Source organism: Tachysurus vachellii, chromosome 1 (genome assembly GCF_030014155.1).
Source record: "Tachysurus vachellii isolate PV-2020 chromosome 1, HZAU_Pvac_v1, whole genome shotgun sequence".
NCBI classification, from domain to species: domain Eukaryota; kingdom Metazoa; phylum Chordata; class Actinopteri; order Siluriformes; family Bagridae; genus Tachysurus; species Tachysurus vachellii.
In genome coordinates, this window is record NC_083460.1 from 17,855,822 (window position 1) to 17,879,098 (window position 23,277).

General features: G+C 40.1%; 4 protein-coding genes across 5 annotated transcripts; all 4 read right to left on the reverse strand.

Annotated features, from left to right (window-relative positions):
- Nucleotides 1–43: 43 nt before the first annotated feature.
- On the reverse strand, nucleotides 44–14,054 carry bace1 (beta-secretase 1). 2 transcript variants are annotated; one of them, XM_060875547.1, is made up of 9 exons: nucleotides 11,180–11,902; nucleotides 8,169–8,257; nucleotides 6,524–6,740; nucleotides 5,376–5,513; nucleotides 5,141–5,275; nucleotides 4,930–5,031; nucleotides 2,004–2,153; nucleotides 1,577–1,748; nucleotides 44–1,370 (listed from the first exon to the last, which is right to left on the reverse strand). In XM_060875547.1, the coding sequence occupies exons 1-9, from the start codon at nucleotides 11,432–11,434 to the stop codon at nucleotides 1,126–1,128; spliced, it is 1,503 nt and encodes a 500-aa protein (XP_060731530.1). In that variant the 5' UTR covers nucleotides 11,435–11,902; the 3' UTR covers nucleotides 44–1,125. The 2 variants fall into 2 exon arrangements, with proteins under 2 accessions (XP_060731530.1, XP_060731531.1); XM_060875548.1 differs by lacking the exon at nucleotides 11,180–11,902 and adding an exon at nucleotides 13,948–14,054 and having other exon boundaries at nucleotides 47–1,370.
- LOC132849398 (T-box transcription factor TBX10) lies at nucleotides 12,535–17,743 on the reverse strand. Its single transcript, XM_060875549.1, has 8 exons — nucleotides 17,354–17,743; nucleotides 17,065–17,236; nucleotides 16,160–16,261; nucleotides 15,785–15,956; nucleotides 15,543–15,698; nucleotides 14,424–14,491; nucleotides 13,948–14,054; nucleotides 12,535–12,820 (listed from the first exon to the last, which is right to left on the reverse strand). Exons 1-8 carry the CDS (start codon nucleotides 17,358–17,360, stop codon nucleotides 12,690–12,692), a joined length of 915 nt encoding a protein of 304 aa, XP_060731532.1. The 5' UTR covers nucleotides 17,361–17,743; the 3' UTR covers nucleotides 12,535–12,689.
- Nucleotides 17,744–18,672: 929 nt separating this feature from the next.
- On the reverse strand, nucleotides 18,673–20,194 carry LOC132849414 (apolipoprotein A-I-2-like). The gene is made up of 4 exons (XM_060875550.1): nucleotides 20,090–20,194; nucleotides 19,814–19,863; nucleotides 19,580–19,724; nucleotides 18,673–19,450 (listed from the first exon to the last, which is right to left on the reverse strand). The coding sequence occupies exons 2-4, from the start codon at nucleotides 19,854–19,856 to the stop codon at nucleotides 18,856–18,858; spliced, it is 783 nt and encodes a 260-aa protein (XP_060731533.1). The 5' UTR covers nucleotides 19,857–19,863; nucleotides 20,090–20,194; the 3' UTR covers nucleotides 18,673–18,855.
- Nucleotides 20,195–21,015: 821 nt separating this feature from the next.
- On the reverse strand, nucleotides 21,016–22,852 carry LOC132841215 (apolipoprotein A-I-2-like). The gene is made up of 4 exons (XM_060863514.1): nucleotides 22,785–22,852; nucleotides 22,343–22,392; nucleotides 22,112–22,256; nucleotides 21,016–21,985 (listed from the first exon to the last, which is right to left on the reverse strand). The coding sequence occupies exons 2-4, from the start codon at nucleotides 22,383–22,385 to the stop codon at nucleotides 21,391–21,393; spliced, it is 783 nt and encodes a 260-aa protein (XP_060719497.1). The 5' UTR covers nucleotides 22,386–22,392; nucleotides 22,785–22,852; the 3' UTR covers nucleotides 21,016–21,390.
- Between the last annotated feature and the right edge of the window lie 425 nt (nucleotides 22,853–23,277).

The window sequence follows — 23,277 nt, forward strand, 5'->3', positions numbered from 1 at the left end:
AAGTGACCTGCTGTATCGAGAATGTCGGCAGACACGTTGCGTAGAATTAAGATAATTCACCTTTATTAGATATTACCATTTCCACTTTTATACCAGGAGATTTTTACCCTCTGTCCTGTTGATTTTAGTGATTTTCAGACCAGGAAGGACCGAAGAGTCAGATCTGAATGTGTACTTTTACATGATGAATAGTGCTTTGTATGAAAACAAATCAAGACAAACAATTTGAATCCTACTGTAGTATTTCAGCATAGTCCAGTATAAGGAACGGTAAAAAAATAAAAATAAAAAAAAAATCACATTCCTGTAACCGTTAAAACAAGTGTCTCAGTTAAATATGTCATTTGCATTGACTGACCTGTAGCTAGCTTGAAATGCGTAACATACTAATTTACTGCATAGGCGAGTTCAAAATTTGCATGAATTCATATGCCTTCTTTAACAGAATATGGACTTTCTGAAGGCTAGTCACGTGTCAATCACCTTGTGTGTGTGTGTAAAATATATTTATAGTATCAGATGTGTGTACAGAATATCTCCATATGTCCCACATTAAACCAGCACAATACTATTCAGCTTCACGATCAATGAAATAAGTGCAAATACAAACAGCTTTTTGTTACATACGTGAGCCATAAACAGACCTTTAAAATAAAAGTTCTTTGAATAATCTTTGTAAGCTTTTATAATATGTTCATAATAGCAGATCCTCCGTGTGGTTAGTAAATGCGTGAGTTCCTTCTCAAAGGCTGGCATTATAAATTACAAATAATCAGAAATCGCACATTATTATCTCAAGTTTCGGGTTTTTAGTAAAGGTTATAACATCGTATGAGCTCACACACACACACACACACACACACGCACGCACACACTTGTCATAGCAATTATACACTTAGGAGACTTTGACGTGGCTGTCCACAGTTGAAAGACTAAATAAGACAGGATCATCAAATGTGAGGTTTAAACTCCCCTTATCACACCAACTGTCCAATCACATGCCATAAAGATACTTTTTGCCTATATACAGTACACCATGACATTATTCCTGATCCCCTCTCTTATCGACTCTCAGTGCGGTCCCAGCAGTGGCCTCGTTGTGAGTTGAGATGCTAAAATTATGGCTTATTTCAGAAGGTTTAAGTCATCTGCAAAGTCGCCGGAGCTGGGTGGGTGAAGACAGCGGGCGAAGCGCCACTGGCACACCATGAGGCAGAGGGGCAGCATGAAGAGGGCGCAGATTCCCGCCATGACATAGGCGATGGTCATAAGGGTAGATTCGTCTGTCTGAGGCACGTTGTAGCCACAGTCCTCCAGCTCTACTCCGTGGAAGGGGCCTTCAACTGACGCTGTACGGAACTCATCATGAACTGCGGATAAATGGGCGATTAATCAAGCATAAGAACAGGAAGATGTTATCTGGATATGTCTTCAATGTCCTTAGTAATTATCCTACGGCTGTAAGTTGTCCTTCGTTGTAAGTGATAATAAAACACCACATGTAAGGTGTGTAGTCTTGTGTATTGCAGACTGACAGATGGCAAAAACAGACAAATAGCTTCTTTTTCTGTCTTACCGTGACAAGTGCTGACAGCAAAGCCGAGGCGTTTACGCTCCCGGTCGAATACGACGTAGAAGCCTTCCATGATGACAGCACCCATGACGGTTCCTGTGCTCGACTGTGACACAGCAAACTTGTAGCAGTCCTCCTGCGCTGATGCAACATCCTCTACAGGCCTGAGATACTGCTGCAGAAAGCAGAGGGGGACAGAGAGATGGTGTTAGATCAAAACACACACACACACACATACCCACAACCACACCCACCCACCCACACACACACCTTTACTATCCTACGAATTAATGCTAGGCTGATATGTAAAACACACACACACACACACACACACACACACACACACACACAATTCAATTCTAGTTATGTAGCATGTAGTTATGTAAATATAATCAAATACTCATATAACACAAAACACAACCCCACATACCTGTGGCAGAATGGAGATGCGAAAGGACTGGTTGCGGTTTTCGCTCATCAAGTAGAGGGAAATGACGGGGAAGATATGCCAGGGCGTGGTGCCAGCCTGCCAACAGACTAACTGTTCACCCAGCCAGAAACCTGAAGGAAACTGCTCAGTCTGTGTTTTAGAGAGAAAGAGGATGAGAATTAGCACACGATTGATAAAGAATTACAAAACTGTTTATATCCAAATATTAGTACAGTAAGTTATTCTGTATTGTGACAAATCAACTACTGTGCAATCTGAGATTCAAACCTGTACAGGTCTTTCTCTATTGTTACTAATACACTGCCATACACATGGTTTTGGGCTGGTTTTCTCCCAGTGTTCAGATCTACTGTGGTCTCACATGGATATTTCATCTCACCTGAATATTGTACAGTTTTCTAAGAGCTGCTGAAGTAATCATAGAAACTGCAAGGACACGTTATCAGACACTGAGGCTAAAAATATATTCCTGACGTTACATATTTGTGCCACCAGATGGCGCACAAATGCTTACAACAAATCACTTCTGGTGAAAACCTGGCTCCTTGCCATAAGTAAGAAAACCTGCAAGAAAAGACTACTGAAACAGCACAATCTCAGTCTTGATCCTTGTGTGTGTGTAATTGTGCCTTGTGATGAGTGAACTCCCTGTCCGGAGTGTCCCTGAGTACCCTGGAGTACCCCGAGTACCCTTGACTCAAGTAAGGATGGATGGATGGATATATTCACAAACAACAAAATGTATAATCTATATTATGATCTATAATCTATTTATTGTAAAATCAATAATCTTTATAGTTATATGCCTTCTGTAGAGCTGCAATGTCTATTGTTATAAGCGCTATACGAGTAAAATGGAATTAAACTAAAATTGTCTGATCTAATAATATACATTTGTCCCTCAGGCAAATTTCTCGCCCTATACCAACACCTTGTCTTAAAAATACCTGAGTGATTTCAGAAACAAATGATGCTGCTTCACTGAAAGTCACTGAGTTATCCAGCTCACAACATACTGTGAGTGAATTTCTATTGAAATTACATCACAATTCTTGTAATTTAACACTTGTATGTTATTAAAACAGCTAAATCCAGTAGCAGGGTATTACTGCATTGTGGAACAGCTCCAAATGGGTGGGGCATAAGTTTGAATTTTATACACATATATATATATATATATACGAGACTGTAGCAGTGAGGAAAAGACATGAGGCAGAGATGGAGGTAGCAGAGATGAGGATGTTGAGGTTCTCTTTAGGAGTGACGAGGATGGACAGGATTAGGAACGAGCACATCAGAGGGACAGCTCAGGTTGGCTGTTTTGGGGACAAGGACAGAGAGACTAGATTGAGATGGTTTGGACATGTACAGAGGAGGGAGATGATTATATTGATAGAAGGATGTTGGAGATGGTAAGAGCTGCAGGTCAGAGATCAAGAGGAAGGACAAAGAGGAGATATATGGATGTGTTAAATGAGGACATAAAGGTAACTGGTGCGAGAGTAGAGGATGATGAGGATAGAGTTAGGTGGAAACAGACGATTCGCTGTGGAGACCTCTAACAGTTAAAGACTAAAGTAGAAGAAGAAGAAGAAGAAGAAGAAGAAGAAGAAGGCTGCTGAGACAGCTGGTGTTTTTCTTTCTTTTCTTTTTTTTTTGTCTCTTTGAAGAACACAATTATACCTCTGAGAAAATTTAAAAGCAACAGTCGTTTTTGATTTTACGTTCAATAAATACACAGAGTATACAAACTCATAGATCACAACGTCTGTGTGAAATCTTTGTTAACGTGTGTGTGGTTAAACAGGCTAGATGCAGGTTTCATCTACATTGTAGTTAAAAAAAAAACATCCATCTACACCATCTTCTCTTAGATTAAACACTCCAGGAGGTTAGAGGTTAATAGAAGTGAATGATAATGTGATTATGAAAAGAAATAAAGAAAAGAAATCTTTCTGCAAAAGAACTAAAATAGCGTTGTTTTTTTTCTCTTTGTTTTGCGATTGTCATTTGAACCTCGTAAATCATACACACTTAGACACAAACGCAAGAGCTTTTCAGACTTTGCTCAACACCGGCGCTTTGTCGTTCTAAACCCAGCTTTAATCCTGGCTAGAGGAACATTTCACACTAGAATCAGGATTAAAACGACCGGAGTTATGAAACCCTGCACTGAAGCAGGATTCTCAGCACTTTTGCACTGTCGTCCCTGCACTGTGTTAGGTGTTATAACTAAGCTACGGTCAGATTGAGATAAAAGTCACTGATGTCATTGAGACAAACTGTTATTTAATGCGGTCACACATTATTTATCCAATCATAGTCACCAGGCATCTGGTAGCTCCGCCCCCTTCTGCTATGTAACTGTTGAATGTATGAAGTTTCCATCATTTCATCATCCAGCTACTTGAAATGCATTTCTTCAATTCGGGAAACACCTCCATGTTGCAGGAGAAATTGTGGGCGAAGCCTTTTTTGCCCGCAGAGGGAGAGTTAGTGCAGAATTAAACTATAATGATATAAACGGTATTTTCTCATCCTATTTCTCGTTTAAAGATATATATCGAGATACCTTAAAAAGTCGATTAAACTCTCAGCCCTGTCATCTAGTAAAGTTGAGTATTTGTGGTGTCAGTAATCTGGTGTGTACATTGTTGGACATGCCGTATTTGTATCGTATCGTACATCGTGCTTAAAAGAAACAAGGCCGATCTATTTTAAAACTTTCTACCTAGAAAAAACCCAAAGGGATTAAAGAGTGATACAGCTCAAGCAGGGGACTGAAGCAAAGAGCTGAATGTGCTGTGCTTGCAGGAAACGAGTGCAGGTCTCATTTTTCTCTGTCACAGACAGCAGGAGGAAAAGGAGAGCAGAGAATGGGAAAGGAGAGTAAACAGATACTGACTGAAGAAGCTGCTTCGATGGCCTTCACAGCCGCCTGGAACACTTTGCGTGGGAGGCGAAGGTTTGTGGTGCCGCTGTCGACGATGCTCTTATCGTAGTTGTACTGTTAGACACAGAGGAAGTGATGATAGGGTCAGTTTTTGATAAGGAATTACAAAAAACTGTTGATCTTGACTTCTTTTTTTGCCTAAAAAGCTTTTCTGCAGTCACACCTCTTTGCAGTCCATGTTGAGATCTTGTCCGTTAACTTCAATCCGAACTATGATGACCTCGTAATACCATTCACGGCGAATCGGAGTGTACCACAAGTCTCCCACATAGAGCGAAGAGTCGATCCCTCCGATGATCTGCGGGAAATCATGTTATCACATTAATATGTGACTTATCTACAGAGACATTCAGTAAAGTGTGTGTCTGTCAGGCTAAAGAGGAAGAATATTCTCCTACCATACTGCCTCCCACTGTGGCACTGCCCAGGCTGTAGTTCTGAGTGAAACCTGCTCCACAGAGCTGCAGGGAGAAGAGGTTAGGAACGCTCGTCTGTCTCACCAGAGAGTCAAAGAAAGGCTCGAGATTCTCATCAGGCTGAGAGGAGAGGAGAGGAGTGGAGAGGACAGGAAAGGAAAGGAGAGGAGAGGAGAGGAGAGGAGAGGAGAGGAGAGGAAAGGAAAGTAGAGGAGAGGAGAGGAAAGGAGAGGAGAGGAAAGGAAAAAAGAGGAGAGGAGAGGAGAGGAGAGGAAAGGAAAAAAGAGGAGAGGAGAGGAGAGGAGAGGAAAGGAAAGGAAAGGAAAGGAGAGGAGAGGAGAGGAAAGGAAATGAGAGGAAAGTAGAGGAGAGGAAAGGAAAGGAAAGGAAAGGAAAGGAAAGGAAAGGAAAGGAAAGGAAAGGAAAGGAGAGGAGAGGAGAGGAGAGGAGAGGAGAGGAGAGGAGAGGAGAGGAGAGGATAGGAAAGGAAAGGAAAGGAAAGGAAAGGAAAGTAGAGGAGAGGAGAGGAAAGGAGAGGAGAGGAAAGGAAAAAAGAGGAGAGGAGAGGATAGGATAGGAAAGGAAAGGAAAGGAAAGGAAAGTAGAGGAGAGGAGAGGAAAGGAGAGGAGAGGAAAGGAAAGAAGAGGAGAGGAGAGGAGAGGAGAGGAAAGGAAAGAAGAGGAGAGGAGAGGAGAGGAGAGGAAAGGAAATGAGAGGAAAGTAGAGGAGAGGAAAGGAAAGGAAAGGAAAGGAGAGGAGAGGAGAGGAGAGGAGAGGAGAGGAGAGGAGAGGAAATGTGGAAAGAGAAATCAAAATGAGATGGAAAAAGGACATAATATGGGTCAGAAGAGAAGAGAAGAGAAGAGAAGAGAAGAGAAGAGAAGAGAAGAGAAGAGGAGAAAAGAGGAGAAAAGAGGAGAAAAGAGGAGAGGAACAGGTGAGCGGTCAGACATGAATAACAACACATAATATGAGATATTATCCAAGTCTTTATATTATACCATGATTTTGGGGTAAAATATTTCATTAATGGAAAAGATTTAGCGTTATAGAGACTGTACAGGTGACATGTTGTCAAATTAAAACAGCAGTAAAATAAAATAAATAAAATGCCATGTATCAAACTGACCCTGGCGATCTCAGCATAGGCCAAACCTAGAATTCCCTCCCAGTTAGAACCGTTGATGAAGAATCGATCTGATTGGGTGATGGCAGCGATGTTGGCCCTCAGTGTGACATTGGGGCCTTGGGGGACCGACACCACATCTGTTCCCAGCTCACCTTCCCAGCGCCCTTGTGTATACGGCACATACACACCTCGACCCAGGTCTTTGTATGACACAGATCTAAAAAAAACATTAAATAACGATAAAAATAAAAATCTTTTACATTAACCAGTGTTATTTTCAAAGGGTCTGAAATTTTGAGCTAGTAGAGACAAAGCCACTATAAAATCCCCCATTCTGTAGTGTTATAACATGGAAAGGATCTTTACTGGGATTAAATGTCATAAATCTAAACAAATACAAATCAGAAAATAGGAAATGTCCCCTCAAATACTCACCCTCATTGCTGTGAATAAGTTTAAGGTGGAACAAGTTGCCTTCAAAACGAACATAATAAGTTGAATGGAGTGAACAAATAAAGTACCACATGCCCTCAGCATAATTACACCTGTTCTTGGAAAACTTCAGTGTTAAACAAACAGCATCATGAAGACCACAGGGCTATCAAAACAAGTCCCGGACAAAGTTCAGGAAATGTATCAATCAATCAATATGTCAAAGTTTGAACACACTGCAAAGCACCAAGAAGTTTCAGAGAGGCAACTAACAGTCCAGCGGTCAGTCTGAAGGTGTTGGAGATGTCCATAACCTGGACATTCCTGGAAAAAGTGGTGAGAGTGAAAGAAAGCAATTATAGACAAAACATTCCATAAGACTTACCAGTCTGCCTAAAAGGCATGTTGGAGACTCAGCACCAAGTTTTTTATGCAACCCAACAATTGAGGGCCTTCCTCAGGGGCCCAGCAGTGTCAGCTTAACACTAACCACTAGGCTAACACATACCTCCTCATACCATAGTGACACAGAAGTGATTCAAAAACAAAAACCTTTATATGTATAAAATTTTTTTTACCACAATTCAATTTCAGTGAATCTGACAGAGATGCTCTGTCTATCTATCAGTATTTAACAATTATTGATCTATGGGTTGAATACAAAAAATTTGCTTTTTTGTTTCATTAAACTTTGTGTCACGATACATATACACAATTGTTAAGGTGCAAATCAATGATGGTGATGATGGGTCACTGGTTAAAGGCAGTGGGTTATTGATTAGAGGGTTGGGGGTTCAAACCCCAGCATCACCAAGCTGCCACTGTTGGTCCCCTGAGGAAGGCCTTTAACTCTTCGTACTCCAGGGATGTGGTGTCGTGTCTGACCCCAACGTCATGACAAGCTTGGACATGTGAACAAAGACTATTGCTATAATGTATATTTGACAATTACAAGGCATTATGTCAGATAGTTAATACTTATGTAATGAACTGTAATACAAATAGCGTTTTCTGATATTATTTTGATGAATCTCACAGCCAATGACATCAGACCACGTTACTTTCTGAGAAAATTCTGCTTCTGAAGTCTGCAGTCGCCTCAAAGTCGACGTTACGAAGGTGACACGATGCGACAGAGAAGTCAGCAGTGTATTGAAACACAGTTCTTTGTGCTATTCTGATCCTTGTGTCAGCTTTGTCAGGGAATACTTACAGAGAGCGGTGGTAGAATCGACGCAAGAATGGGTGAGCTGCAGCTCCAACTGCAAAATTACTGCTCCCTGTATCAACCAGGATGTTCAACTGCAACACACACATTCAGTGAATTCAGTACTCGGGGGACCAGACGGTGTAGTGAGTGTCCTTGGAAACTCAGGCTCTCCTTGTAGCAAAAGAGCAGATATATTATTGATCATCTTCCTGCATGCTATCAGAGATCGACTGCCTAACTGCAAGACTCACTGACTGTGCAGAATGTGATGCAGAGAAACAGAGAGAGAGAGAGAGAGAGAGAGAGAGAGAGAGAGAGAGACAGAGAGAGAGAGAGAGAGAGAGGTGTCAGGTGCTCACACTCCCAGTAACAGAATTTCTGAATCAAAGTGGAGGTGTTTCATGTCAGTGACTATAAACTCATTCATTTAACTCATTAATAATAGATTTGTGTATTTTGACTATTAAAAAAGTAAAAAAAATGTAGAAAATCTAATGATGTGAATAGAAATAAAAATAGTAACATTAAAAATGTCATGAATAATAATTCTCTAAATGGAACGTGTCCTTGTCTGGGTGACACCAGTGTGTGCGAATATAATTACGTTCCTTTCCATAACCGTACACTATCATTTGTGTATATGAACCTTGTCACTATTAAAATAACATGTTACAACTGGTGCATTAATACTGCATTTTAATAGCCGTGTTTTTATGGAAAGTTATTTGCAATCTGAATCGAGAAACTCATCACTGAGGTGCACTGTATATATAATAATTTCCTAAAATGCTAGTAAGCAAAGTTCCTGTTTTTTTAAGCCCCTGCTATAATTATCACTCCTTCATGAATTAATGGCTGCTGACCGCTCATCTCTATTTCTGACACTTTCTCTGTGATTTCCCTGGTCATAGGGCAAATGTGCAGGTTTCCTGGCCTTCAGGACAGATACATCCATGCCAGCAGTCTGCATCCTGCCATCATGACACTCCAACACACACACACAAACACACACACACACTTACACACACACAAACACACACACACACAAACACACACACAAACACACACACACGCACAGACACACAAACACACACACCACACACACACAAACACACACACACAAACACACACGCACACACACATACACACAAACACACACACACACAGACACACAAACACACACACCACACACACACACACTCACACACAGACACACACACACAAACGCACACAAACACCTACACAGACGTACGTACACATAAACACACACACCACACACACACACACTCACGCATGTACACATACACACACACCACACACACACATACACACACACATACACACACACCCACAAACATACACACTCACACACACACACACACACTGAAACACACACATACTTTTACTTTATGTACAGCTCTATCCATAAACTCTGATCCTAGACGTTGACCCCTAAGACCTCAGAACTGCTTCCTGTTTATGTTCGCTGGATTACAGCCTGCCGCCTGCCCTCTAGCATTAAGAACTGGGCTAGATTCAGTGAGTCGGTGGCGAGTTGTGCCTGATACCACAGCTGCAGCAACAGAAAAGGCCAATTATGCTGTCTCTTTCTAAATATCACGTTGTACAATGGTCTGACTCTGATATAATGCTGGACATCATTCATTTTATATTTAGACCATTTTTATATTTCATTTTTATGATTAAGAGAAGCCTCCGTGCCGCTCCTTGTGATTTCCAAATATGAAGGTGAAAATCTAAGATCTATCAACAGCATCAATGATGATGGCAAACTATTAGACAAGTATTTACTTAAATGTGAATGTGTAATTCTGTGGCTTCAAAGCTGTAATGCTCCACTGGGTTCATGCTGTGTTTACTCTGAACACCAAACATGGTAAAGCAGTAATAACCTTTTCAATCAAACATACAAACAAAAAAACCCAATGTCATCTGTCCTCGTGTGTAATTTGTACTTTGACCAGACAATATGTGCTTAGTCAATCTACATTTACTTTCTCCTTTGGGGAAAAAAGAATGATGGAGTAAATATTCCACCTGATACATGTTCGTTCATTCATCACAAACACTTTATGAATCAAGTTTTAGTTTTATTTTATATTAGCTGTCCTATTTAATAATAATATAATAACCTTTATTAAAAGTAGTCTATATCTTTTTATAGCACACATCACAATAGTTTCTAGTAGGACATTTTAAATACACAGCATTTCTGCTTCATAGCTCAGAGTCATGAGCTTGGATTACTGTCTGTGTGATGGTTAAATCTATAAGACTTTCCTCCTGATTTTCCATTTTCCTCCAACTTCCCAATACTAGCAACATCCATTCATGGTGTGTTCCTTCCTCACACACATCATTCCTGGGATTAGACTCCAAATCCACCTCAACTCTGAAGATGAATAATCTATGCAGCTGAATCTAGCATATTTGGAAGTGTATCATTTTATTATATATATCGATATATTATATCGAGTATATATATATATATATATATATATATATATATATATATATATATATATATATATATATATATATATATATATATATATGTGTGTGTGTGTGTGTGTGTGTGTGTGTGTGTGTGTGTGTGTGTATATATGCCCTTGTGGGGTTTGATCCCTGCCTCCAACCTGTGAGCATGTAGCTTGCATGTTCTCCCCATGTTTCAGGGTTTTCCTCCTGGCCTGCATGTTTCCTCCCCACGTGTTATAGGTTGAGTGGCATCTCTAAATTGTCCACAGTGTGTGAATGGGTGTGTGTGTGAATGGGTGGGACACCTGGGGGGCACAATCACACACCCAATCACAAGCCTTGTTGCCTCAAGCCTCAGTCCTCTGAGATCCCCTGAGATCCCCACAATAGGATAAGTGGTACAGAAAATGGATGGAAGGATGGATGGATGGATGGATGGATGGATATATACGTTGTATACTTTACTTTATAGATTATTATGGGATATTAGGGGTGTAACCAGAGAGCCTGCTCACCTTCTGAGGCGGTGTTCCAACAGCCATCTCTACATAGTAGCCCTGTCCTGACTTTCCACGGAGGTTATCCTCCATGTCCACGAAATTAACCTCTCCGCTCGATCTCGGTCTCCGAACGTGCGCACCGTGTGGCGCGGGAGCGCGCGCGGGGCCTTTACGCACGGGAACGCGCAACATCACTCCAGGATCTGCAGCTCCAAATACAGCAGAAATGCTGCAGCACAATAAGAGACCGGTCTGAAAGGAGCTTTTCATCTTTACTCTTAATCACGGGTCCAACTGTAGCGCGTTCATTTGCTGATTTAAAGAGCAGCCTCTGATTTTGTTTTCTCTTAAAATACAGAAAAATGACACGACTTTTTTATGATAATGAATTAAAACGTCAGATTCGGTCCATTTGGCTGTACTGTTTCTGTGCCCGTGTTTGTCCTGATTTACTGCATGTCCTATAACAGGTTACAGCATCGCTTTTCACGCCTGGTTTCTTCTTGCAGACGAATTTCCCAAAACAATTCAGTCCACATTTTGCTAAAACGCATTTTAAACACCCGAAAATACGCCAGTTTTGTCCTTCTCTTCCTTTTCACTGCCTAACCACCATAATCCGCATCTCTCCGTCCGGTCCACATCTCCGCCTCCTCCATGTTTGCCCGCATCCGGATGCACCAGACGCGTCTCGAGGCGAAGTGATGAGAGACCCGTGCGCGAATGGTGTTATGGGTAATGTAGTTTTATTCAACGTGATATTGGACAAAGATGATGGGGAGCTCTAGAGTGCTTTAGCGTGTATTACATAGCCAAGGGATTAACAAGGGATCACATTTTAGCTGACAGCAATCTAACAAGAATATTATACATTAATGTAAATAATTCCCATAAAAACATGAGCTGACTGGTCTTTATGACTGAAGATTAAAAAAAAATAAATGTTCTTCAGTCTTGAACTGTACAGACTCAACTTCAGAGCTAACGTGAGTGATCATGAGCACATCTGCCTCAAGGTTCCTGAAACTGGGTGTTTTGTGATGCTTTTCTGCTCACCATGATTGTTCAGAGTTGTTGTTAGAACAACCACAGCCTACATGTCCAACTCAGACCTCTCTCATCACCCTCAGAACCGCAATTCACTGGCAAATCTGTCATACAGGCTAGATTTATAATTTAATTAGGCTTTGTGTTTAACATGCTTGTCGATCAGAGTTGCTATAAAATAAAAACATCAGGCACTTGACCTACTGTGTGTTTAAATGTCTGTTAGCTGGATGAAGCGAAATAAACTGTAGATATTTGGCTGGACTTCACAAATGTGTTACAATACACAACGTTTGATTGAATTGATTCCAAGGAAGGTTTCAGCAATTTATTGTGAGAGACATTTATAAAATCAGTGGTCTATAGAGTTAAACAGGCAAACAAAACACTTCTGATCATGCACTAGTATTAGATTATAAGACGGCTTTACAAGAAAACAGTAAAACGTATATTTAACGTTTAACACGTTGACTTTTCTTCAGTCAAGGTGACTTCTTTCTGCTGGCTGAAGAGTGTCCCACTGACAGTGAAACAAAGGGACAATAGGAGCAGTGTGGACATGAGCATGTCTCCCCCTCCTCTTACTCTCAGTGGTACTGGCCGCTCCCTCTGTGAATGGCAGTTTATTTAACATTTATGGAAGGAATCTCCAGTGTGAGCTCTTTTTATCATTTTTTTTTTTTTTGACAAGGGTGAGTCTTCAGGATTTTTGTAACATGACTACATCTTTAACATCAAGGTGAGGTAACATTTATAAAGTCAGTAAGAATGTGGCTGCATCTCAATTAGCTCCCTGGATTGTGAGTCGGTACTTTGAGTTCAGTCACTGTTAAGGATCATGGTTCATGACACAACACCCCGGGATACTGAGGATTCAGTTCCAGGTGACATGACCACAAACCCACGTCATAAAACGTCACCACTGACATTTATCAACAACAGGAAGAGAGAGCGAGAAAGAGAGAGAGACAGACAGAGAGAGAGAGAGAAAGAGAGAAGGAGAGTGAGACAGACAGAGAGAGAGAGAGAGAGAGAGAGAGAGAGAGAGAGACCTTAAAATGGTTAACTCCTTGATCAGTGCCCTTACTACTGGAGCTTTAACTATCATTAACTATCAATATATAAAAAATATGACGTGATCAAATCAGTTACACTTAAAAAAAATATTGGGGGCAGTCATGGCCTAATGGTTAGAGAGTCTGACTCCTAGCCCTAAGGTTGTGGGTTCGAGACTCTGGCCGGCCACGACTGAGGTGCCCTTGAGCAAGGCACCGAACCCCCCCAACTGCTCCCCGGGCGCCGCAGAATAAATTGCTGCCCACTGCTTCGGGTGTGTGTTCACGGTGTGTGTGTTCACTGCTGTGTGTGTGTTCACTGCTGTGTGTGTGCACTTTGGATGGGTTAAACGCAGAGAACAAATTCTGAGTATGGGTCACCCTAATTGTTCTCAAATTGCTGTGTAAATGAGGAGCGAGACACTTTTATAGGACACCTTTAGATATTTCAGTCAAGCTGCTTTGTGACACTGTTAAAAGCATCTAGAAATAAACTGCATATCCAAATAAAACCATAATGAATTGAATTCGAGTTAACCATCTTCACTCTGGGCCACGACACCCCCAGCCATCGTTGATTAGTTTCCCCTTACTTAACTATAGATAGATTGAATATTTTAATATATTTTAATACAGATTTGTTGCATGGAACTCTGGACAGGTGAAATGGACAGAACTCACGGTATACATGTTGCTTGTCTGTTGTCATGCCAAGGTGTGGTGAGTTTTCTTGAGGGTGCAAGGGCAAGAGGGAATGAGAGAGGTGAGACTTGGTCCCATCTGCTGACCTGTCCGAGAAAGACAGTACCACTTTAGATTATGGCAGACAACTTGCACCACTGCATAATAAGCTTTGAGCTTTTACAAAAACAAGCGGAGAACCTTCTATGTGTTAAGTGTTAATTCCATCTGTTATACAGTTCTTTACTATACTGAAAAAAGGCTATTTAGGTAACAGAAAGCAAACGTCTATCCAGGTTCAGTTTGCCTTCACCTGTTTCAGCTGCATTATGGGGGTTTAGTCTCTCAACAGATAACCAGAATAAAGATAAGCAATAAGCACATGCACAATTTGTAACATTAAATTTACAATAATTAAAAGTTCATTAAGGATTAGGAAACAACAATGCATCAACATGACTATTTTTTGGACATACCAGTTATTAGCATCTGTAGTGCGGAAGCCTTTAGCAAAAGGATTGCTGGCTATCTTCAGCTGTGTGATCTAAACAGTAGAAAGCAACACACCAATGAACATCGAAAGAATATACATAAGTGAGTGCTCGGAGCCCTTTAAATCCTTATTCAGTACTGAATATTAAGATTCAGGGATTTTGCGACATATTATGATAACTCAAAACTCTTTCTGAGATGCGAGAACATCTTACACGTGTAGTGTGAACAATAAAGTCTTTTGCTAGCACTTTATTTTGAGGATACCTACATATGGGCTTCATAACCATTACACAAAGCTTTTATGTAACAGTGTTAGATGCTTTATTAAAGGCTTATGTCAAAACTCGTCGTTACAATGTTTTATGTAACGTCTCACAGAAGTGACACTCCAGTTCATAACACGTTCATAAACATTACATAAAGCTTTAATTATGCAGCATTGCCAATTTATGCAATGATTTATGCCAAATCTTTCAGTTTAAGGAATCTGACGCCTCTTGATTTCTGTACCATGTCTTAAACATTTATGAAGCATATACGCCAACGTTCTAAATTAATACATTAATTACACTGTCATGAAGCATTATTCTGACACAATGAACAGCTTCTGCAACATTTTCTATGTTAAATATAGTATTTCTATGTGATTACTATGTAGTTACTTCAACGGTTGTGGAACATTCATGAGATTCCTCATTAATTCCTGTTATCACTTTTCATTTCTCTGTTGAAGGTAATAGTTTGTCCTGTGGTTCCTCTTTCTAATAATGTTAATGTTTCCATAATGTCTTTATAGAAAGCTTTACCATGTCAATGTATTTTTTTATTAGTTCACTAACACATTTTCTAATCTGTTTATTATTAGTCTTCTGTAGATCTTAGATTATTTGACGCATTTTCCCACGCAAGTGAATTAGCTGTTATTACAGATGAGATGATAAAGTGTTAGAGAAGATAATAAGAAAACCTTCTGACCAATCAGATTTGGAATTCAAAAGGGCTGTGGTGTGGAGTGTTTATTTCCTCCCTCTACTCTACTTCACGATCGAGACACGGCCAAGACAAACATGAATATATGGACTGAATGGGCTTTTCGTTACCCTGTGGTTTTGGTAGGCGGTGACTGCAATGAATCGGGTTTCTGGGAAGGAGAAAGTACAGAAGTTGCGATGAGCCGACCGCTGACAGTCTCTACTTTGGTCAACGAGCACTACATGAAGTCGTGGCTGATACCGGTGCATGGAGTTCAAGATGATCTGCACAATGCAAATACATATGTACACTAAATTTCTAATTTCTACACAGTTTACAGAAACACGGTTTCTCTCTCCGCTATACTTACATGGCCGTTATCATCAAGAAGGTTGTTGGTAAGTTTGAGGCGGTCAAACGAGACAGTTTGTTTCATCCACTGGGCCCCACGTGCTGGCGAATCTGGGTGAAAATGCACTCTTCCTGGGATCGCGACATCAGCACGACCCGCCGTGATCCATGAAGAGCTATGGAAGGCGTACCTGCAACGCAGCAAGAAACAACCTGAATCACAGAGTCCCACTCACTTTGAATGCACACCAAGCTGCCTATTATTCCAGAATAGATCAGATGCAAGTCTGTACTCTTAGGTTCTTGAAGGATTCTAAGGAAAATGAATGATTCCTAGCTTCATCTCCCCATCAAAATACTCCAAAGAACCATAACATATATGAAAATCTGGTACCTGTATCTCTTATCATCCACCGGAATGAAGTCCATGAGGAGGACGTACTCTGCTGCAGGGTCCATGTCTGTGATGTGAACTTGGAACGTAGGAAACATCCTTCTTTTAGAACACACACAAAAGTATATTTATTTTAGAAATGCCTTCCTTCTGCCTTCTAGTTCCTCAGGTATTCTTGAGATGGTTTGCATTAGGGGTCTACGAACAAACTTTCTCTTATGTAGCAAGCTAAAGAAAAGCATAAGAAAGAAAAGTACCGAAAGGAACCTTAAATTTACAGTCCTGTAGCAAGCACATAGACAGCAAATAATACATATATTTTATGTGTTTTCTTCCCATTTGTTTTATTTAAGGTCTCATTGTGGTTAATAATCTTTTTTTTTTTAAAGAGAGATCTGACATACAAGGTTTTGACAAACAGCCAAAGCAAGTGCAAAATAAAATCAACACATCACAATAAAAAAGGTTGGCGAGTACAGAAACACTTAGTGTAACAACATTCCATATCCTTTAAAACCGATCCGAATTCTTCCAGTGTAAAAAATCCCGACTATCAATAGTCCTGTGTTCATCAATTACAATATAAACATCTAACATTTGAAAGGGAGAAAACTCTATTTAAACTTTTCATTTGGACTGTGAAGCAGCGGCCGAACAGGAACGCAGACAGAAATGTTTAGGGTTATCCAGCAACTTGTGTTTGAGGTACCAACTTTGCTCCTTATACAATACGATCTTTTTTGAAAGCTTAGGCGTGATTAAAAAAATAAATAAAGAGATATCAATATCATTTAGGTGAGATATATTTATGATTTCTTAAATTTGAGGTCTGAAATAAATAAACAGTCTCATTTACATGTACATACAATTACAGTTCCCTGTAATATTGAAATGTTTGTTCCAACCTTCCAGCTTTTGTAACTATCATCTCTGTGCCAAGCTGGTCAAACTGTTGCCAAAGCCTGTATGTTTCCAGCTGAACTTTGATCCTTGCAACCTGAGGGGCTTTGGCACACGGGCCAGTGTCCTCTGGAAAGCAAGTTGCACCCATCGAACTGGTCTGCATTATTTTAGAGACTAGGAAACAAGAGGAAACATTGATATGAACATATTTCACATCAACATGATTAATATAGCAAGCAAAGACATTTGGTATGATAAAAAAAACTAAGAAATAAATACGTAGCACATTACCGTTCATCACAGCTTCAGTTTGAGATCTTTTTACTTCCTGCGTTTCCAATTAAATCCGGATTTTATCAGAATTTGCTTCAGAATGACGAATCCTGAACCAGGCAAGCTGTATCAAGCTTAGTTGACTGGCTTTTATACACTCTGAAATGCTAATTAGGATTTCATTCGACACCTCGTTCACTGACGTCATACTGATCCTCGGAGACAAAATATCAGAGACCATATACAGATAATTACAAATATATTGCCTTAGAATATTGAGTGAAGACAAAGACACGACACCATCTATAGACAAAAAGCTTTGTTGCCAATTGATCAAACATCCCTAAAAACCAATGGCAGCATTCGACACGCAGCTAATTGCATTTTTAGCATGAGTTCCTGGTGCGAAGGTAAAACAAGGCAACAAGGGTGCTCTGTGTTCCCCTGTGACCCATGGTGACCACTTTGGCCTTAGCATTTGTGCTAAATAAACTGACCTTTGGGTTGCCTGAAGGGGCTGTCAGGCAGATAAAATGGATCAGCTAATAATGTTCTGCATATGAGATACAGAGAATTCATGTCCATGAACCGTTTTATTGAACTTCTGTTTGGTCAGAATGTGTTGAGTAATGTTCTAGTACAGCAACTGACAGTAGACACTATATTTAATTTCTGTAGTACAAATATATTTAAAGGGACTTAGTAATAATAACAATGTCATATAATTAATATTTGGTGGCCAAATCGAAGGTTGTCTCTGTGATCAGGAATTGTATTCTGACTTGTTGACCAATTCGATGCTTTTGACCAAATTATCAACTAAATGAATGTACTTAACAAATCTAAATAATTAATTGCAAATGTAAGCAATCTTTATCTTTTGTTTTTTTAGGAGGTGATGATTATTTAAAGAACCATTAGCTTAAAATTGATAGGGTGAATAAACTGTTCATGGTGCAGGATTATGGCTTAGTGTTGATGTCTTGGCCAGAGGGAATTGGTTTGGTTGTCTAATCCATCTAATACTAATTAAAACAGCACACCAACAAAAAGCCAAAGGATTTGTCAGTGTTTGATGATTTATTATCCTAATAATCTAAATACTCGACACCATGAATATTGCTTTCTCGTAGATGTTTGTGTTTAATATGTAAACCTTCTAGTTCTTCCGTTTTAAAACTAAATAATCGATGGTGGTCTTATTATGTGTTTGAACTGCAAGAAAAAAAGTGATATTTCAGTAATATATGTGCATTACATACTGTATATGATTTCATTAATTAATTAATAGTTTTTAATTACACAGCAATTGCAAAAGAAAACACGAGTCAATAAAATTAACATGAAACTGTTTGTATTTTATTGGGCCATATTTTTTTTTTTACAGTTTTTGCATCAGCTCATGTGATGAATGGAAAGTGCTGAATTCTTGAAGAGACCCTGATGATAACAGGATGTAAGGTAATTGAGATGGAAGATTTTAAGGCAGATCTGTGGCAAAGCAAGGTGAGTGAGAGTGTTTATGCCTTGAAAGCCTTGTCAATGGTTTCGTAGATATCCTGCAGCTTGGGCTTGAGTTCCTCAACCAGTTTTGTGAACTTCTCTTGCAGCGCCCCACTTTCATACTTGCTTCGAAGATCCGCTGTGACACTTTCTATCTGCTCTCTGTACTCCTGGACATGGGGTCCATATTCGGTCTTCAGATCCTCAAGGATCTTGGTCAGCTTGTTGCGAATGATTTCCACTATGGGGGTCAGCTTGGACTTGGTCTCCTCCACGTTGACCTTGATTTTCTCTTGAAGATCCTTGACTACAGGCTCAAATTTGATTTTGAACTCCTCCACCACATGCTGGTTCTTCTCAGTGTACTCCTTAAGTGCAGGCTCCAGCAGTGTACGGTACTCTACGAGATGCTTCTTCACAACCTCACTCAGCTCCTTACACTTAGGCTCCAGCTCCTGTCGCAACGCCTCTATGTCATTGGAAAGCTTCTCGCGAGTAGAAGAAAAGTACTCAATTAACTGGGGTCCCAATCCCTCACGGAATGGGGTAAGAGATGCAGCGGCAGACGTGATGGAGTGCTCAACGAACTCCAGTCCCTTAGTGAGACGTGCCCTATTCAGGACAAAGAAGAAAAAACACATTAAAAAGTTATTTGGAGTAAAAAATAAAAAAACTATAAGTGATAGATTTTGAGGAGGAGTGGATGTTCTCTGAATGATAAATGCTAACTTTATGTCTTACTTGTAATCCTTGAATTCAGCATCATCAAGCTGATCGATAGCTCTTTGTGCTGACTCCTTAGCCTGGGTAAGGGCGGTCACCACCCCAGCTCTGATGTGCTCATACTTATTTGGAGCATCTGCCTGCGTTAATTCAGCTTGGCAACCTGGATAGTCATTTTAATTAAGAACTTTCTTGTCATACGACCTATAAGGAGCATTTAATACATGTAATATGCTATGAAACAGTGTTTACCTGCAGCCAGCAGAAAGGCAAGAGCTAGAGCAACAAACTTCATGATGGATCTGTTAGAAAACAAGCAAAAGAACATTAGACATATGAGGAGATTTGAGAGACCATTAACACAAGCAAGATATGGAATCTTTTCAAAATGTCCAATTATTATTATTAAAATTTTAATTTACACAAATATAGAGATATGAAGATCCTACAGAAAGATATAAAGATCTTATTTCAGTCTATCTAAGACTTATTAAGACTTATTAAGTCTTAAACCTATTTAGCAAATACCTGTTGATGATGCAGGTCTGGAAGAGACTGGGGGACTTGAAGCAGACTTGGCTATTTTATAGGGCCCTAACGAGGGGGAGGAAGCAGGAAGGAGGGTGTGAGAGTACCTCCATGTGGACCTCAACCCTCACGCCCCAAATGAACCAATGGAAGAGCTGGGTACAATGATCACCAGCGTAGGAGGGTCAGCAGAGGCTAAAAAGTGCTGTGAGGACATATTCAAATGTTAAACTCATCAGTGCAATAGCTTTTGATATCTCTATGATGTGAATAGCAAAAAGGGAATGAGTATATCTACTGTACGTTAAAATAAACTTTACTTTGTGAATAATGATGAAAAACTTGTCATTTATTATTGGGCTAGACTCCCAGCCTTGGTCCTAGAGAATTCCCTGTCAATTCAGGAAGGGCTAATAAGTTGAATCAGGTGTTTTAGAAGCATAGAACTGCTACTACAGAGTGCAGGATGGGTTCCAGGACCAATGATGGGCTAGACACACATTTGGCAGGATGCTCTTTGATCAGACAGTTGCATGATTTTGACTTTTGTGCTTAATATTTTGTGTATTTTGTTTCGATCTCAAATAGATTCAACATTTTTTTATTTGTTTATTTATTTTCATTTTCTTTATTACCTTTAAAGAAAGAACTTGAGGTTTTTTGTCCCTCAGTCAGGCAGAATATACAAAGCAGGAAATCCTCAGCATCTTATTTTGTTGTCAGCGATCCAAATCTAGGTTTTTGGATTTCGTCCCATGTCACTTTCTTATTACAAAAGAACAATCGGTATTTGTTTTTGTTGACTTTTTTTTATCAAAATAAACTAGTTAGTCTTCTAACTAATCTAATCTAATCTAATCTAATCTAATCTAATCTTCTCTTCTCTTCTCTTAGTTACTGGTAAAAGACATCATGAGACAACGATGTATTTGTAACATTTTTTTTTATTTTAATGAGCCATTCTTTCAGCAGTTTCTGACAACAATGAAGCACAGCTATACATACAATAAAGCATTCATGGATGTTACACAAAAATGTTTAACATGTGGCATGTGCTTGATTCAGAAGATTCAACAGAATGGCATGTTGTAGGACTGAAAGCAAAAGGTCCAGTTTGTGTATCAACTCATGTGATGAATGGAAAGTGCAGGTCTTGATGAGACCCTGTGTGATTGCAGGCCCTACAGTTCCCCACAGTCCTGTTACTGAGGACCACAGGAAGTAGGGAAATAAAGATAAACAAGGAATAAAGGAAGCATGTTATACTGCACTGTAGGCAAACAAACAGCAGATGAAGGTGTTTATTCCCTAAAAGCCTTCTCAATGGTGCTGTAGATACCATTCAGCTGGGGTCTGAGCTCCTCACCCAAATGCTTCAGCTTCTGCTGCAGCTCCCCAGTTTCATACTTCTGGCGCAGCTCGGTAAAGATACCTTCAATCTGCTCTCTGTACTCCTGGGCATGGGGTCCAAATGTGGCCTTCAGCTCTTCAAGGCCCTTGGTCAGTTTGTTGCGAAGGGTTTCCACAATGGGGGTCAGTTTGGACTTGGTCTCCTCCACGTTGACCTTGATTTTCTCCTGCAGCTCCTTGATTACAGGCTCAAACTTGGCCCTGAATTCATCAACCTGCTTGCGGTTCTTCTCGGAATACTCCTTCAGCACAGGTTCCAGCTTCTCACGGTACTCATCAAGATGCTTCTTCACAACCTGGCGCAGCTCCTCTCGCTTAGGCTCCAGCTCCTTACGCAGCTCCTCCAGGTCATGTGCAATCCTCTCACGAACACCAGAAATGCCCTCAACAATCTGTGGTCCTATCCCAGCACGGACTGGGGCAAGGGATTCAGAGGCAGAGTTGAGCAGGGTCTCAATGTTGGCCAGGCCCTGGTTGAGGCGTGCCCTGTGCAGGAAAAAGACGAAAAAACAAAACATGAAAAACGACGACCAACATATCAACTGGTTGGAAGCAAAGTTATAAGAACGGGATAATGTTCACCGTATTATCAGTACTAGCTTTATTTCTTACTTGTAATCCTTGAACTCAGCATCATCAAGATGGTCGATAGCTTTTTGTGCTGTATCCTTAAACTGGTTGAGGTAGGTCACCACTCCAGCTCTAATGTGTTCATACTGAGAGGGAGCATCGGCCTGCAGGAATCGTGCCTGGCAACCTGGACAGTCGTATTAGTAAGAATGGTTAGGGTTAGGGTTAGAGGACATATGCAAAGCTTGTACTGTGCTATGTAAGTTTCTTTACCTGCAGCCAGCAGAACAGCTAGAGCTAGAGCCACAAACTTCATGATGGATCTGTAAGGAGAATTAAAAAAAGGAAAAATGAACATCTGAGTAGGAAACAGCATTTACTACAATGGCAAAAAACAAGACTAGAGCAGTCTAGAGTTAAAACTTCTCATGATTTCTTAAATTAATATAATATTTGATGTCAGTTCATAGACATTACCTGTTACATTCATACAGGGTATATATATGTTCAGTGAGACAGATTTAATTTATAGTTTGATCTGAAAACTAGTAAAAATCACATACTGTGCTCTGTGTGGCTAAAGATGAAATCTCATTCACTAAAGCAAAGTCTCAGACCTATAAGTCTTTAGGGTTTTGCTAAAAGCAATAAGAACCTAACCCAATTTATCAATTCAAATATCCTTTAAGAATCAGCCAAGGAGTTCTCAGCTTACCTCTTGTTGATGCGGATCTGGAAGGGACTGAAGAACTTGAAGGAGATGTGGCCATTTTATAAGGACCTAGGAAGGGGGAGGGAGCAGAACAAAGGGTATGAAAGTGCCTCCGTGGAGCTGGACCTCAACCCTCCCGCCCATACAATAATCCATCGGAGGAGTTGGGTACAACGACCACCTTCTGAGTGTAAGCAGTCAATAAGCTAAAGTGCTGTGAGGACATGTTAGGATCTTTGACTTGTCAGTGATCTTTTGATACCTTTCTAGTAGATAACTTGGATGAGTTCCTGATTGTGATTTTAAATTATGGGTTACACAGTTGAGAAGAATGAAAATATTTCAATCAGAAATTTGTGGGAAAGATTTAGGGTCTGCATTTTATTCTGCATTATGTTATCATCATGGAGCGATTAGTGAATCTGATCATATTTAATTAACACTGTTAAATGACATACATTATGTGGTCAAACGTATGTTGACAATCGACCATCCA